The sequence below is a fragment of the Aquarana catesbeiana genome, linkage group LG02 (genome assembly GCF_042186555.1).
Source record: "Aquarana catesbeiana isolate 2022-GZ linkage group LG02, ASM4218655v1, whole genome shotgun sequence".
Lineage (NCBI taxonomy): Eukaryota > Metazoa > Chordata > Amphibia > Anura > Ranidae > Aquarana > Aquarana catesbeiana.
In genome coordinates, this window is record NC_133325.1 from 557,758,526 (window position 1) to 557,776,482 (window position 17,957).

A 17,957-nucleotide genomic window follows, 5' to 3' on the forward strand; every position below is an offset into this window, starting at 1 on the left:
CACCTTGAGTGTTTACAAAGGTTCTGGCCCCTCTTCTAGCCAGATTAAGGGCCCAAGGTATAACAATTATGGTTTACCTGGACGATCTGTTCTTAATAGTCCAGTCGGTAGCTCGCTTAGACCAAAGTATGGTCACCACATTCAACTACCTGGAATATCTAGGTCGGTTTCTCGGCCTAGGAGAAATCTTCTTTAAAACCATGAAAAGGGCTAAGATACTTGAGTCTGATCATAGGTACACCCAGAAAAGGGTATTCTTGCCCCAGGCAAAGATCAGTGCCATAAAGGAACTGATTTAGGTGGTCGAAGCAAGATGAATTCTTCTATTCAACTTGGCATGAGGTTGTTGGGAAAGATGGTGGCTTCATTCGAGGCCGTTCCTTATGCTCAGACTGCTGCAAAACATTATCCTATCGGCTTGGAACAAAGGGTTCAAGCTCTAGATTCCCAATGTGTCTGACTCCAAAGCCTACGGCCACATCACCCTTAAAGCGCCCGATCTTGTCTGATCTTGGAGGCTAAGCAGGGTTGGGCCTGGTTAGTACCTGGTTAGTACCTGGATGAGAGACCGCCTGGGAATACCAGGTGCCATAGGCTTACGGCCTGGCTTTGTTGAGCCAGGTGTGGCAGTTCCGACACTGTTGATGGCTAGGGAGTCCATCTTTTAGGAGGTTTTAACTTCCGGGTGTGGAGAGCGCATATATCCTGGTGTGAATCCCTGGGCATTCATCCTTGTTCTTTTTAGGTGACTCCAATTCCGACCCCCATTTACTGGGGGGTTTAACAGGAATGTGTCTCGAGTACCATCGAGGGCCAGGTGTCAGCCTGGATGGTCGTCTTCAGCATCCCCTGGTCTTGCGCTCCCGGGTGCGTACCTTTATTCAAGGCTTTAGACGTCTGTTTCCACTGGTGTTTTTTTTTTCTACCGCAGTGGGATCTGAACTTGGTGTTTTCGGTTCTCCAGGAGCCGCTCTCTCTCCCTCTCTCAAAATATTGGGAGATTCCACTGCTTACTCTGTCTCGGAAGGTGGCCTTCACCTCTGCTCACAGGATGTCGAAAAGGGTGGCGTTATCTTCTCGTTCACCTTACCCAGGTTTAAGCGGTGCTTCGGCCTTTTCTATAGTTCCGTCCCTGTATTTACATTTGAACAAGGACATTGCGTTTCTTTTCTTGTGTCCCTGGCAACACATCCCAAGGAATTTTCCTTATCTGCCCGGGATGTGGTTTGGGGGATTCGGTTGTATTTGCCAGCCAGTGAGTCTTTTGGAGGTCAGGCTCTCTGTACTCACGGACAGGCCAAGAAAGGGGTTGTCTGCTTCTTCTGCGACCTTCTTCTGAATGGATCAGACAGATTATGACTCTGGGCTATTCTGTCAGGAATCGGGTTCCTGCTTTCCCTGTTAAGGCGCATTCTTCTCGGGTGCCTAGTGCGTCTTGGGCCTTCTGTCTTCAGGCGTTCGTGGCGCATTTTTCACAAGTTCTACGAAGTGGATGGGTTGGCATCTGCAGGTGCCTTTTTGGCCGCAAGCTTTTTTGCAGGCTGCTGTTAAGAGGGTCTAATCCCTCTTGAAGGGGTATCATTCAGGTTGGGTTCCAGCTTATCCTGTGTGAAACTACTGTTTTTCGCTGTTCCACCCCTCATGTTCAGCACTGCTTTGGGACGTCCCTACCGTTCTGAATAAAGAAGACTGTGTCTGTCAATGAACGAATGAGAAAATAGGATTTTTTACTTACCGTAAAATCAGTTTCTCTGAGTTCATTGACAGACACAGCACCCATCCCTCTATGGAGTTCTTTGATACTTCTATTACTACTTACTACTAAACCGAATACCTAGAGCAGGGAGGGGGTTATATACTGACGGAGGACAGCCCATGAGCGTAGCCAGGGGTTTTTTTTTGGTCTGCCTAGTCCTACTCCTGCAGAGATGATATAACTCTACCTTTCTGAATAAGAAGGCTGTGTCTGTCAATGAACTCAGAGAAATGGATTTTACGGTAAGTAAAAAATCCTATTTAAAATTTTTTTTTTTTAATTGAATTTAAGTGTAAATGTGAGATCTGAGGTCTTTTTGACCCCAGATCTCACATTAAAGATGTCCTGTCATGCTTTTTTCTATTACAAGGGATGTTTACATTCCTTGTAATAGAAAAAAAGTGATCCATTTTTTATTTAAAGGGACAATGTAAAAATAAAAAGTAAAATAAATAAGAAAAAAAAAAAAGTAAAGCACCCCGTCCCGCTGTGCTTGCGTGCAGAAACGAACGCATATGCAAGTTGAGTCCGCATATGTAAACGGTGTTCAAACACCACATGTGAGGTATTGCCGTGATCGTTAGAGCAAGAGCAATAATTCTAGCAAAAAAGACCTCCTCTGTAACTCAAAACTGGTAACCTGTAGACATTTTTAAACTTTGCCTATGGAGATTTTTAAGTGTCAAAGTTTGTCGCCATTCCGCGATCGGGCGCAACTTTGAAGCATGATATGTTGGATATCAATTTACTCGGTGTAACAATATCTTACACAGTATAAAAAAAAAGTGCTAACTTTACTGTTTTCTTATTTTTTTTTAATTAAAAAAAAGTGTATTTTTTCCAAAACTATTGCGTTTGTAAGACCGCTGCGCAAATACGGTGTGACCTAAAGTATTGCAACGACAGCCATTTTATTTTCTAGGGTGTTTGGGAAAAAAAAATAATAATAATTATATATATATAAAATGTTTGGGGGTTCTAAGTAATTTTCTAGCAAAAAAAACCCTGATTTTAACTTGTAAACACCAAGTGTAAAAAATAGGCCCAGTCCTTAAAGTGGTTGTAAAGCTACGAGTTATTTATTTATTTTTTTAAATAGCAAACATATCATACTTATCTCCACTGTGCAGTTTGTTTAGCACAGAGTGTCCTCCGATCATCCTCTTCTGGGGTCCCCCGGCGGTGCTGGTAGCTCCTCCCCACATCGTATAACCTCCTAGGAGAAGCGCTCTCCTGGGAGCTCCCGAGTCCAGCATTTGTGTCCATAGACGCAGAATGCCGGACTCGGCACTGCGTCATTGGATTTGATTGACAGCAGTGGGAGCCAATGGCTGCGCTGCTATCAATCTATCCAATCAAGAGCTGAGAACCCCAGGCAGAGGAGGAGCGCGTCTCCGCCGTGAGAAATTCCAGGGCTCAGGTACGTAAAATGAGGGGGAGGGGGGCTGGTCACTGCCAGGTGTTTTTTCACCTTAATGCATAGGATGCATTAAGATGAAAAAACACGAGGGTTTACAACCCCTTTAAAGTGGACCTTCAGTCATTTTTTTTCATCTTTCCATCTATTAAATCTTCTGCCCTCATTGTTTTATCTTTGAATAGTAAGACATTTTTTTTCTGCCAGTAAATATTCTTATACAGCTCATTTCCTTTTTCTTGTCTGGTAAAAAGTTTATGACATCATGCACAGCTCTCTCTCTCACTCTTGTGAGAGTTTGCCAGGAAGGGAGGGTGGATAAGTCATAAGAGGGCCAAAGAAAGCTGCAGAGCTGGAGGTGTACCTCTGTGTAAATCCAGGAAGCAGCTTCAGCTGCCCACAGTTAAAATGGCTGCAGCCAGACTTAGTAGAGGGAGATTTCTGCAGCATATTTGGCAATTACAGAATCACAGTATATATACAATAATATGCAAAGTGGTTGGAGTGAAGCTTCAGAATGGCAAAGATGTTTTTATTACAAATTATGTGAGCAGACTGCAGTTCCTCTTTAAAGTGGTTGTAAACCCTGTTACACCACTTTTACCAACAAGTCCTTAACCTATAAGGCTTACCTGTAGGTACTGGAAATATCTCCTAAACTAGCACATATGCTTGCGCCGCTTAAGCGAGATCATACCATTTCTAAGGGGCCCATGCTGTGACCGGCAGCTCCTGCACGCATGCGTGGGAGTGACGTCACATGACTTCGGCCAGTCACAGAGCTGGGGTCAGTGGCCCCAGAAGGAAGATGGATGCAGCCACCATCATTGCGAGCTTCGTTTGTAGGTAAGTACCACACAATGGGCTAGTATGCAATGCATACTAGCCCATTATGCTTTTACTTTGCAGGGGAAAAAAGAGGAAGTAAAACCCATCAGGGTTTACTTCCTCTTTAACTGGTTGCCACCTGCCCTGCTGTCAAATGATAGGGGTGCGTAGCGTGGCGATCGCGCTGTGATGCTAGGACACGGCGCAACCCCGATCTGTGGAAAAAGCCGCGTCCGCGGCTCTTTAAACATGTGATTGGCTGTGCCCAATCACAGCCGGTCACATGTAAACAAGGAAGTGCCGTTAATCGGCGCTCCTCGCCTCACACTGACAGAGTGGGTGGCGAGGAGAGCCGATCAGCGGCATCTCCATACAAGGGGACATTTAGGAATGCAATCAGGGCACTGATCATCAGTGCCCTGATTACAATAGTGAAAAACTGTGTCATAAATCAGTGCCCACCAATGCCAGCGATCAGTGCCCACCATTGCCACCAATCAGTGCCCATTAGTGATGCCAGTCAGTGCTGACAATCAGTGCCGCCTATCAGTGCTGCCAATCCATGCCCATCAGTGCCACCCATCAATGCCCATCAGTACCGCCTATCCGTGCCGCCTAACAATGCTCATCAGTGCCCCCTCATCAGTGCCCATAAGTGCCACCTCATCAATGCCCACCAGTTCAGCCTATCAGTGCCGCCTCATCAGTGCACATCAGTGAAGACAAAAAATTACTTAGTTCCAAAATTTACTGACAGAAAAAAGTGAAAAACATTTTCTTTCAAGATTTTTGGTCTTTTTTTTTTGTAAAAAATAAAAAACCCAGCAGTGATTAAATACCAACAAAAGAAAGCTCTATTTGTGTGAAGAAAATGATAAAAAATGTGTTTGGGTACAGTGTAGTATGACTGCAAAATTGTCATTCAAAGTGTGACAGCACTGAAAGCTGAAAAATGACTTGGGCAGGAAGGAGGTGTAAGTTCCCGGTAGGCAAGTGGTTAACTTCTTATGAATGAGTAGATTACAGTCTGCAGCAATCGCCAGGACCAGACATGAGGGAGCAGGTATGAACAATACTGAGCAGAAAAGACCCGCTAAAATTCCATAACCCTCCTTGTCAATGCGGATTCCGCATGCTGGTCTGGAGCACTGAGAGTACCAAGATGGCGGCGTAGCGTCTCCGGTTTCTAAGGAACTGGAGGTCCGTCAGTGCTGATGTTTCTTCTCTATGGTATCTCTGGTTGACACGGGGTCGCCGGGATGCAGGAGGACTGTAGACTGGCGGTGTATGAGGTGTAATAAGCGGCTCGGGGATGGCTGGAATCATCAAGAGGCAAATCTTAAAACACTTATCAAGGTAGGAGGTGGAGAGTGTGGTAGAGTGCGGGGAGCGGGAATTGCTGCTCATTCACACGATGAGGTCATTGGGAGAGGGAATTGCCTGCTGTGTGGGAGGGGAGAGTTCTGTGGAAGATGCTATGGGCGGCTATGGAATGGAGAATCCAGCACTGGCCTGACTTTTATTAGTCTTCTGTCTGCTCATTATTATCTGAGGGATATTTATCAGCTTCCATTGTATCTGAGCTCATTACTTCTTACTAAACCATGGAGAGCCTCCACTAATCTCTATACGGTCCTTTCATTTATATGCTGCCAGATTTCTCATGAAAACCCCCCAGTACTGCCTAGAGAAGCCCCTCCTCCTTCTATTTTCTAAAAGCAGCAAAGCCAGCCAATCAAATGCCAGGATAATACCTTAACGTGGAACTACACTGCATTCAGATGCAGTGTAGTTCCACTTTAAGGTATCCCATCAAACCCACAACCCTCTTTAACCACTTTCCCTCCGGAAGATTTACCCCCCACGACCAGGCCATTTTTTTGCGATACGGCGTTGCGTTACTTTAACTGACAATTGCGTGATCACCTCTACAGGTTTTCATTTTTTGCTAGGTGAACAACTACCGTATTTATCGGCATATAACACGCACCTTCATTTTAGATGGGAATTTTCAGGAAAAAACCTTAAAGGGGTTGTAAAGGTAAAAATTTTTTCACCTTAATGCATTCTATGCATTAAGGTGAAAAAACTTTTGACAGTACCGCCGCCCCCAGCCCCCCCGTTTTACTTACCTGACGCCTCGAATCTTCGCTCCTCGTCCTCGGCAGCTTCATTGCAGCTCAGCCTGGTCGCTGATTGGCTGCAGTGGATGGATTGAAAGCAGCGCAGCCATTGGCTCGCGCTGCTGTCAATCACATCCGATGACGCGGCGCGCCGGGGGGCGGGGCCGAGTGATACAGCGAGCGGCTATAGCCGCCGGCTGTATCACGGGAGCGCGCCCGCAAGCACTCACCACCGTGCGAGGGAGCTCGCATGAAGGTGGTAAATGCTTGCGGGGAGGAGCTGAAACAGCCGCCGAGGGACCCCAGAAGACCAGGTTCGGGGCCACTCTGTGCAGAACGAGCTGCACAGTGAAGGTAAGTATAACATGTTTGTTATTTTTAAAAAAAAAAAAAAACACCTTTACAACCCCTTTAAATTTTAAATAAAGAACTTTGAAGCAAAATAAGGGTTAGTGCCCATCAACGCAGCCTCACCATTGCCCATATGCAGCCTGATCAATGCCCATCTGTAGCTTCACAATTGCCCATCAATACAGCCTGATCAATGCCCATCTACAGCCTCACAATTGCCCATCAATGCAGCCTTATCAATGCCCATCTACAGCCTCACAATTGCCCATCAATACAGCCTGATCAATGCCCATCTACAGCCTCACAATTGCCCATCAATGCAGCCTTATCAATGCCCATCTACAGCCTCACAATTGCCCATCAATGCAGCCTGATCAATGCCCATCTACAGCCTCACAATTGTCTATCAATGCAGCTTGATCAATGCCCATCAATGCAGCCTGATCATTGCCCATCAATGCAGCCTGATCAATGCTCATCTGCAGCCTCACAATTGCCCATCAATGCAGCCTGATCAATGCCCATCCACAGCCTCACAATTACCCATCAATGCAGCCTGATCAGTGCCCATCTACAGCCTCACAATTGCCCATCAATGCAGCCTGATCAATGCCCATCTGCAGCCTCACCTCAGATTACTGCTGCCTCGAAGGGGGCAGGGAGGGCGGTGGGACGAGCTCCATCAGATTACATACAGGACACCGGCGCTATACAGGAAGCATCGGCTCAGCTTCCTCTAGCGTCAACTCCGTTCTTCACTCTGATACTTGGGGATAGTGGGTCAGGAACACGCAATCTGGGTTTTCTGACCCGCCATCCAAGAGCAGGAAATGGCGGGCCACATCAGAGGGCGCCGCGGGCCACCCCTGCCCTAATATTTCTGTCTGTTGCCATCTTGGGTAAGGGCAGATGATTTATGCTATCATTTACTTCCTGGACTCCACCTGCCCTCAGCTCAGGCATGCAGAAGGGTTTGCTTAGCTGAGAAAACCCCCTCCCGAAGACTTCTGGGATGACTGATGATATTTGCCTAGGCCTGTAAACCAGGAAGTAACCAAAGAAATATGTAAAAAAAAAAAAATAATAAAATGTAAAAGAAATAAATGATATACCTTCCTATCTATTTAAGAATGCAAGCAGCATAAGGCCCTTCTCTCTCTGGTTGAGTCCGCCTGCTCATCTCCCCACTGATCCTCGCTGAGCAGGCGGATGACAGGTCCGTATCTGCTCCACTGACCATCAACAGACCACCGGTCCTTTCCATCTCCCATCCATCAGTTTTTAGCAGATGGGATCAGATGTCGGCAGGTGTCATGGGCAGCACAGTGGTGTAGTGGGTAGCACTCTCGCCTAGCAGTAAGAAGGGTCGCTGGTTCAAATCCCAATCCCAATCACGACACTACCTGCCTGGAGTTTGCATGTTCTCCCTGTGCCTGCGTGGGTTTCCTCCGGGTACTCCGGTTTCCTCCCACACTCCAAAGACATGCTGGTAGGTTAATTGGATCCTGTCTAAATTGTCCCTAGTATGTATGAATGTGAGTTAGGGACCTTAGATTGTAAGCTCCTTGAGGGCAGGGACTGATGTGAATGTACAATGTATATGTAAAGCGCTGCGTAAATTGACGGCACTATATAAGTACCTGAAATAAATAAAAATAAATAAATATGTCCGTTGACATGCGCTGCTCCATAGAGAGCAATGAATGATCCGATCGGGTCCTCCTGAAAAGCTGACAGGCAGACCTGATTGGTCTATCTGTGTGAAAGGGATCTAGATAGAGGTGCACCGAAATGAAAATTTTGCCAAACCAAGGTTTAAAATTTTTTATATATATATATATATATATATATATATATATATATATATATATATTTGTATTATAGTCGACTTTTTAAAGCGGAGTTCCACACAAAAATGGAACTTCCGCTTTTCGGAACCCTCCCCCCTCCGGTGTCACATTTGGCACCTTTCAGGGGGGAGGGGGGTGCAGATACCTGTCTAAGACAGGTATTTGCACCCACTTCCGGCATAGACTCCCATGGGAGTCTACGCCTCTTCCCGTCCCCACCGCGCTGTCTGCTGGGAACACACAGCTCCCAGGAGAGAGCGGGGACCACTTGGGATGCGCAGCACGACTCGTGCATGCGCAGTAGGGAACCGTGAAGTGAAGCCGCAACACTTCACTTCCTGATTCCCTCACCTAGGATGGCGGCGGCAACTGCCGAGAACCGAGCGGGTTCTCGGCCTCCCCTGCCGACATTGCTGGACCCTGGACAGGTAAGTGGCCATGTATTAAAAGTCAGCAGCTGCAGTATTTGTAGCTGCTGGCTTTTAATATTTTTTTTTTTTTTGGCGGCGTGGGTGAACCCCCGCTTTAAGTAATATCATAAATGTGAATTTATTGTCGGCCATTATCAGCACCATTTTGTGCAAGAAAAGCTCAAGAAAAATGCCCCCTTTTAAATTCTGTATATGTCTTCACACTGGTCAAGTTCCACTTTTGCATTCCTTAAAGCAGTATTAAAACCAAAAATGTAATAGTTTGCAGCTTACCAATAGTGGCTGCATCAGTTTTCTTTTCTTTGGCTTTTTTCCCCCTGTTTTCACCTGGTGATCTGCCCAGTAACACTCCTCCTGTATTAGGTCTCTTGCACACCGCAGCTTGAAAAAGCTCAATACAGCTTATTTTTTTACTGAGCTAAAATACAGCCCATTAATTGTAATGTGCCTATGCACAAAGGCACGTAAACAAGTGGCGTGTATTCTTCAGTAAAAAAAAAAAATATAGAAAAATCATCATTTTTGTTCAGCATTTTACGCCTCATGCGCACACTAACCAATTAAAGGTAAACTCCAGATCATACTTTATAATAGGTTACAGCAGTTTTTTTCCTTCTGGAATAAAGGTTTTACATGAATAAATAAAAGCTGATCATTTTAATTACCCCTGCCAGTGTTAAATGGTTTATCTTATTCATGTAAACTGATACATACTGCTGGAGAGCGTGAGCTTTTGAAAAACGGCAGACTTGCTGGCTGAAGCGCCAGGTGAAACTTTAAGAAAGACAGCCTAAAAAGGAAAATGAATGCAGCCATCACGCCTAATGCCGCGTACACACGAGCGGACTTTACGGCAGACTTGGTCCGGCGGACTTTTCGACTGACTTTCTGACGGACTTTCCGAATGAACGGACTTGCCTACACACGATCAACCAAAGTCCGATGGATTCGTACGTGATGACATACGACCGGACTAAAACAAGGAAGTTCATAGCCAATAGCTGCCCTAGTGTTGGTTTTTGTCCGTCGGACTAGCATACAGACGAGCGGTCTTTTCGACTGGACTCGAGTCCGTCGGAGAGATTTGAAACATGTTTCATTTTTAGATCCGTAGAACTTTTGGGAAAAAAAGTCAGCTGGAGACCACACACAATCGAATTGTCCGGACTCCGGTCCGCCGGACCAAGTCTGCCGGAAAGTCTGCTCGTGTGTACGCAGCATAAGACTTGGTAAGCTGCAATATAATAAATGTTTAGTTGTGAGTTTAATACTGCTTTGAAGTGGATCTAAACCCTCCTATCCATTTTCATCCAAGGAAGCTGCCATCTTAGCCTCTGATCTGCAGTTGCCATGGTGCTGCACATATGATCAGTTATGACTCCAGCCATTTGCTGGTTTGACAGTTTCGTTGAGAGCACAAGTTAATGTGACAGTTACATTCCCGGTACATGACAGAAATGTAACTGCTTTTTGAAACTGTTAATTTGATGGGTTTAGCTCTGCTTGAAGGCCTGGATCACACTATTGCAGCTTTGTGGGTCGCGTTTGCTCAGTCACCGCAGCCCAATTCATTTGAATGGGCTGCTATGCCTGTGTTTCATACAGTCAAAAGTTTCCTGCAGCATTTTGAAAATGCAATGGCTGGGAAATCGTGCAAGCGTCATTGGACTTTTTTGTTTACATCCATGTGTTCTGTTCTATGGAATGCACGTTACTTCTGGTTGTTGCGGTTCATTGGTTGGGAATTGATCACTTCCGCCATATAGAACGCAAGCAATATCCGTTTTTTTAGTTCCCATCCACCCCCTTTATAAACGGCAATGTCACACATCATAACCATGCCCCTGAAGATGCAAGTTTGTGATGAAACGTTGGGTTGCACAAGGGACACGTGATGTAGCGCTGTGGACGGGGGAGTGGCCACCATCTCATTGGTAGGAAGCGCTGGACGCTTTTCTATTGCCTGTATTCTACCTATTACATGTGAGTTTGGATACAATTTATTACGAAATAAATTGACTCTTCTGACGGATGTCTGCGCAATGAGTGTTTCTTCCATTCACTACATATGTGGCCGCCGTGCTATACCTTTGGGAGCATACTGCTTAGTCAAGTCTTTGCAGAGATTGGGTTGATTGCATCTGGTGGGTCAGTGGAAGAAGGACCTCTGTAATTAAGTGAGCTGTATGAAGCTTGGATCTGACCAACTATAAATCATTTTACTGTGTATATCCAATGCACTGGCGGTAAGAGTCAGTTATATTGGGTGTTGGTGACGGCTTTTTCTCTCCAGTCTTCTGAGTATTCCTGATGGTCTATGTTTTTGATTAATTTATCAAATTTTAAATTTTATTATCTTTGTTTATTGCCACCATTTATTAGCGTTCCACCTCTTATCCCTCAAGTCCTAAGCGAGGATTATAACTTTTTTTTTTTTTTAGTTGCTATCTGTGTCCCACTGGGGAGATTACCTTTCACTTCCTGTCCCATAGCTAAAATAGGGAGTGAGAGGAAATCTAGTGTCCTCATTGTAAAATTTACCCTCTATTCCTGTTCTGGTGACAACCTAAAATTTGGGGATTTTCTCTTTTTTTTTCACTTTTGATAAGGGTAAATGGGAAAGTGTGAGGGTGGATCTCCCTCACAGGGGTACAGACAGCAATAAAGATGTTCCAATCCATCTCTGCTCTAGCCAAAACTAAACTTAAAAAAAAAAAAAAAAAAAAAAAAAAAAAAGGTTTTGTCTTTAGTTACACTCGGGGTGGATAAAAATCGTTGATTTAACCACTTCCGGACCACCGCACGCCGATGTACGTCCAAACTTTGACGGTGGATATCGTTGTTATGGCAGCAGCTGGATGCCATAACCCCGGTATCCCCGTTTTCGTGCAGCGGCCAGCTTTCTGATAAAAGTGGAGCGGATTCACTGCGAGATCACTTTTATCGGTGGCGGGAGAGGCCCCCCCCCCAGCCACAATCTGGTGCTTACCGGAGCTGTCGGTAGCGGCGGAGGCGATCGTGTCCTACTCCGTGCTGTGCCTGGAGACGAGTGAGGCTAAGATGGCGCCCACTCGTCTCCATGACACTGCTGGGCAGAAGCGACGTCAAAACGTCACTTCCGCCCACCCCTCATAAAGGCATATTTTTTTTCAATGTCATTTTTTTAAATTACTTTTCCTGACGCCTCCATGGCAGCACACGCTGGGTTGTGACTCCGCCCCCACAACCTGACAGGATTGGTTAGCTATAAGTTTGAAGGGGAGACACCCCGCTGCATTCTCTTTTTTATCCTCACCTGACAGATTGGGATATGCAGCTTGCTCCTGTTGTCAAGATAAAGAAAAAAAAAAAAAAAGCCTCTTACCGCACTCGCCCCAGCAGGTTCAAGCCTCTCCTGTTTGGAAGTCCCTCCTGTACAGTCTCTAAAGGAGCTTCTATGGAGGGAACCCCCGGTCTGGTGGTCTCAGGGGGCGTCTGGACATCTGGCACAGTAAGCTTTAAAGAAGCTTCATATTTTTGCAGTGGTCTCCTTTTCCTTTTTGCCTGTACCTTTGTCTGTAGTTTACTTATGGTGTTTCTCTGCTTAGAGGTCTGCTGGCACTTGTTGTCCACCGCTGTAGGAACCGTCATGGCCGCCGAGGCCGCCTCCTCCACTCTGCAATTGGCCTCAGGGCCTAGTTCTGCCTTGGGAAGGTAATGCCCTTCTCCAAGATGGCGCCGAGGCGCTCGGGACGCTCTGCGCATGCGCGGGAGCGTCATTTTGCCGCGACGGCGGCGGCAGTTTTAAAAACACAGGCATTTTCTGTGTTTTTTGCTGAGCAGTATTCAAATACCTGAATGTTCACCGGCGTTCAACTGCTTTGCCAAGAAAACGACTCAGCAAGACCAGGTAAGTCAATTTATTCGATTTAGCCTTCCAAAAAAAAAAGAAAGAAAGAGTAAGTTTTAAAAACAAAAAAAAAAAAAAAAACTTTTTTTCTTTTCTCTTATTTCCTTCAGTCTACACTGTCTACTATCACTATGGAGACCACTGCCCGCGCAGACCACCATCAGCAAACGAGGTAAGAGGCTATTCGTCATTGGTAAGTATTGAAGAAAGGGGAGAAAAAAGAGAGCCAACCACTAACGCTGCATTTTTGGCAGCCCCACCAGGTCAAGAGCCGCAAGTTCCAGGCGTGAGAGGAGATCAAGCCATGGGTCAAGCAAAAAGTCCCGCAGAAGCCGCTCAAGATCCTCTTCTCGCCACCGAAGACATAGCCGCTCACGTCACAGCCGCTCAAGACGCAGCCGCTCCCGTCACAGTCGGTCACACCGCAGACGGTCACCTTCATCGCACCGCCAAAGCCGCCACACCCGTCCTGCAGCAAACGCTTGCTGGGTATGCGGCGCACCAGCCTTGCCAGATAAACTAGTCTGCAGAGCCTGCTTCAATGAGGCAGCAAAGGACAAAGAGCTAGACGCAGCAATGGCTACGGAGCTCATAAGAGAATCTGTGCGGGAATCCATAAGGGAGACAACAGCACCACTAATCGATAGGCCTACGCCTAGCACATCTGTGGCGGATGACCGCCAACCCCAGGCATCAGAACCCTCCTCAGGAGATGAGGACCAGGACATGTCAGCAGGTTTTGATTTTTCCCTGGTACAGCCTTTCGCAAAGTCAGTCAAAGAAGCAATAGGCTGGGAAGAAGATAAAGAGGAACCGCAGAAAGTCCGGAAATATTTCCCAAATTTAAGAAAAGAACCAGAAAATTTCCCTTTTATAGGTGAACTGGAGGATCTAATTAAAGATGAATGGGAAAGATCTGATAAGCGGTCCAGTCTCACCAACAGACTGACAAAAATGTATCCTCTGAAGGAGTCAAAAGTCAAAACATTGATGAACGCTCCAGTAGTCGACTCCTCCTTGATGCGTCTTGCACGGCATGTCACTCTGCCTATTGAGGACGCAGTTTCCTTTCGGGATGTTCTGGATCGGAAATTGGATCTAGAATTGAAGAAAGCATACTCCACTGCTGGGGGCGCATGCAGACCAGCAATTACCACAGCAGCAGTGGCAAAAGCCATATCAGGTTGGGCAACCAAGGTGGAGAAGGATCTGCAAGACGGTACTGAAATAGATAAAATAATATCTTCTCTTCAGGAGATCAAGTTGGCAGGTGACTTCGTGGCAGAAGCCTCAGTGGATATTATAAGATCCTCGGCGAGATCAATGCTAGCCTCAGTCACAGCAAGAAGGGCCTTGTGGCTGAAACCATGGATGGCCGATACTGCATCCAAAACAAACTGGTGCAGAATTCCATATGATGGCTCAAACCTGTTCGGGTCTAAATTGGACACCGCTATTTCGAAGGTAACAGGAGGGAAGTCGGGATTAATTCCCTCAGATAGAAGACCCAAGGCCCAAAAGGGTTCCTTCTTCAGGCGCAACCTTCCTGAGAAATATAGGGAAGCTAGATCCTACCGTCCTGGTAGGGAATTTAGAAGGGACTGGAAGAACACAAGACCTTCCTTCCTAAGGATGCAGAAGTCCAAGCCTACCCCGGTAGGGGAGCAGCAGAAGTCTTTTTGAAGGTTCGCCTGCCCACTCAGTACAGGTGGGCGCCAGGCTCAAGGACTTCGCACAGATTTGGTCAAGCCATATAGAGGATCAGTGGACTCTTTCCACGATCAAATTTGGACACAAGTGGAAGTTTATGGGCAAAATTCCAAAGAATCACTTCCAATCAACAAGACTGCCATCTTCACTAGTCAAAAGGAAGTTACTATTAAAATATATAGTGGAATTGAAGGAGAAAGGGGCAATACTGGAAGTTCCGTCAGATCAAAAGGGGAGGGGGTTCTATTCCCCACTATTTTTGGTAAAGAAGAAGACCGGAGACTTACGTCCTGTATTGGATTTAAAAAATCTCAACAGGAACATAAAAACAGAGGCCTTCAAAATGGAGAGTCTGCAGTCTATACTTCTGGCAGTGAACCTGGGCGACTGGATGCTCTCAGTAGATTTATCAGACGCTTATCTACATATTCCAATTCATCCCGCCTTTCAAAAATTCCTCCGATTTGCCATCAACAAAAGCCACTTCCAATTTCAGTGCCTTCCTTTCGGCATCTCGTCGGCTCCCAGGACATTTACCAAGGTCCTTCTACCCTTGGTTGCATTCCTCAGGGAGAAGGGTCTGCGAGTCCACCATTATTTGGACGACATCCTGCTCTTGGCAGAGGATCAAGAAACCTTGCTATGCCATCAGAAGATCTTACTCACGACTCTCCAAGACTTCGGCTGGCTAGTCAACTGGAAAAAGAGCAGCTTACAACCCACTCAAAACATGGTATTCTTGGGAGCAGATCTGAAGACCAAATTGAACATGGTACAACTTCCTCAGGAGAAGATTCAGCCTCTAGTACAGAAGATGTGGAGATTACTATCAGCGAGGCATCTTCCAGCCAGAATCTGCTTAAGTGTGCTAGGGTCTATGGCAGCAACCCTGCCCATGGTGCAATGGTCACAATGGCACATGAGAATCCTCCAAAACTCCTTTCTGAGGCAGTGGGATGGAGTATCGATGCGTCAGACCATTACCATCTCCAGACCAATGAAGCAATCAGTGTGGTGGTGGACACACTTGACCAACCTCAGGAAATACAAACTGATAGTTCCCCCAGATCCGATAATAGTCACCTCGGACGCCTGTCAGAGCGGCTGGGGAGCTCACTGTCAAGATCAAGCAGCGCAGGGCCGATGGCAGTTCCGGGGCCAGGATTTAGTATCGAATATACTGGAACTCAGAGCAGCCTTCCAGGCCCTCATGGCATTTGCACCAGTCCTCAGAGGGAAGAACGTGCTTATTCGGATGGACAACAAGGTGGCAGTGTCCTACATCCAGAGGCAAGGGGGTACCAAGAGTCTCACACTGATGGAGGAAGTCCGCCCTATCCTGGAATGGGCACAGGCACACCTAGCAGATCTAAAAGCAATATATGTTCCTGCGGCAGAAAACATGTTAGCCGATTACCTGAGTCGAGAAACTCTTTCCAACAACGAATGGTCCCTGAGTCTCCAGGCCTTTTCTCTTCTTACGGAGACATGGGGAGTACCAGAGATCGACTTAGCAGCTACTCCGGCGAATACGAAGTGTCGGAGGTTCCTGTCCAGAGCATCTTTCCCTTCAGCCGAGGGAATAGATTGTCTAATTCACCCCTGGAACTTCAAGTTGGGGTACATATTCCCGCCAACTCCGCTAATTGCAAGATTCCTGTCCAGGCTTCGGAGATCTTCAGCCACGGTAATCGCGATAATTCCTCTTTGGCCGAGAAGACCATGGTTCACGACACTATTGCAGCTCAGCCTTCAACCTCCAATCCTCCTTCCGGTAACTCCGGATCTGCTATTTCAAGGCCAATTCCTACATCCAGCTCCAGAGAAACTACATCTGACAGCATGGAAGTTGAAAGGGTTAGGTTAAGGGAACAAGGCTGCTCACAGGAAGTAATATCGACTTTGATGCAAGCCAGGAAGAGCACCACCAACACCACCTATACAAGAATTTGGAACCAATTCTTTAGAATGGCGCAGCAGAAGGGATGGGATCCTATTGCTCCAGAACCTTCTCAAATCCTAGAATTCCTCCAATCAGGAATCAACAAAGGTCTAAGTTCAAGTACCCTTAAGGTACAAGTATCTGCTTTGTCGGCCAAAACAGGCACCAGATGGGCATTACATCCGCTGGTTATCCAATTTCTGAAAGCCTGCCTGAAAATCAAACCTCCTAAGAAACCAGTTTTTCCATCATGGGATCTCTCAATAGTTCTTGAAGCCTTCACCAATCCTCCTTTTACTCCATCTGAATCAATATCTCTATGGGATCTGACTCTAAAACTATCCTTTCTCATTGCAATCACTTCAGCAAGGAGGGTGTCTGAGATCCAAGCACTGATGGCATCAGAACCTTACTTGGTATTCTTTCCTGATAAGGTAGTACTAAGACCTTCAGACCACTTCATCCCGAAGGTAGCAACTTCCTTCCATTACAACCAAGATATTGTCTTACCATCCTTCACTAATGATCAGGGTGAACCTCATCCCCTGGATGTTAAAACTACCATCATTAGTTACCTGACAGCTACGAATTCTTTTAGAAAAACGGATACCCTCATGGTCATCCCACATGGAAACAGACGAGGTCAAGCGGCTACCTCACGTACTATCGCCTCCTGGTTAGTCAAGTCCATCAAGATGGCATACTCCATGCGGCATATGGCAATTCCTGAAGGCATCAGGGCTCACTCGACCAGGGCAGTGGCTACCTCCTGGGCAGCGTATTGCAGGGTTTCACCGGAGACTATTTGCAAAGCAGCAACTTGGTCCTCCAGACATACGTTTATTTCTCACTATAGAGTAGATTCTGCTCATTTGGCTATGGCAGACTTCGGTAGATCCGTTGTTAGAGCCAATTTTTCCGCATTATAAGGAATAAATATTATTTTCTTGCACCCACCCGTCTGGCGAGTTATTTCCCAGCGTGTGCTGCCATGGAGGCGTCAGGAAAACGGAAAATTGTATACTCACCTTTCCGTAATTTTCCTTTCCTGACGCCTTTCCATGGCAGCACACAGATTCCCACCCCGTTTTATGGTGATATATTTACAGAGAATGCAGCGGGGTGTCTCCCCTTCAAACTTATAGCTAACCAATCCTGTCAGGTTGTGGGGGCGGAGTCACAACCCAGCGTGTGCTGCCATGGAAAGGCGTCAGGAAAGGAAAATTACGGAAAGGTGAGTATACAATTTTCCGTTTTTTTTATTGCATTTTAGTGTAAATATGAGATCTGAGGTCTTTTTGACCCCAGATCTCATATTTAAGAGGCCCTGTCATGCTTTTTTCTATTACAAGGGATGTTTACATTCCTTGTAATAGGAATAAAAGTGACACAATTTTTTTTTTTTTTTTTTAAACAGTGTAAAAATAAATAAAATAATGTAAAATAAAATTAAAAAAAAAAAAACCTCCCCGTCCCGATGAGCTTGCGCGCAGGAGCGAACGCATACGCGAGTAGCGCCCGCATATGAAAACGGTGGTCAAACCACATGTGAGGTATCGTCGCGACCGGTAGAGCGAGAGCAATAATTCTAGCCCTAGACCTCCTCTGTAACGCAAAACATGCAACCTGTAGAATTTTTGAAACGTCGCCTATGGAGATT

At 46.1% G+C, this 17,957-nt stretch overlaps 1 protein-coding gene and 1 pseudogene across 1 annotated transcript in view; both read left to right on the top strand.

Moving 5' to 3' along the window:
• Window positions 1-467: 467 nt before the first annotated feature.
• LOC141130350 (5S ribosomal RNA) lies at window positions 468-597 on the top strand (annotated as a pseudogene).
• A 4,630-nt stretch (window positions 598-5,227) lies between these two features.
• BLTP3A (bridge-like lipid transfer protein family member 3A) overlaps window positions 5,228-17,957 on the top strand; it is a 151,834-nt gene continuing 139,104 nt past the window's right edge. Inside the window, exon 1 of the mRNA XM_073616011.1 lies at window positions 5,228-5,357. Coding sequence (XP_073472112.1) covers window positions 5,314-5,357 — 44 coding nt within the window. The 5' untranslated portion in view covers window positions 5,228-5,313. The remainder of the gene's footprint in view (window positions 5,358-17,957) is intronic.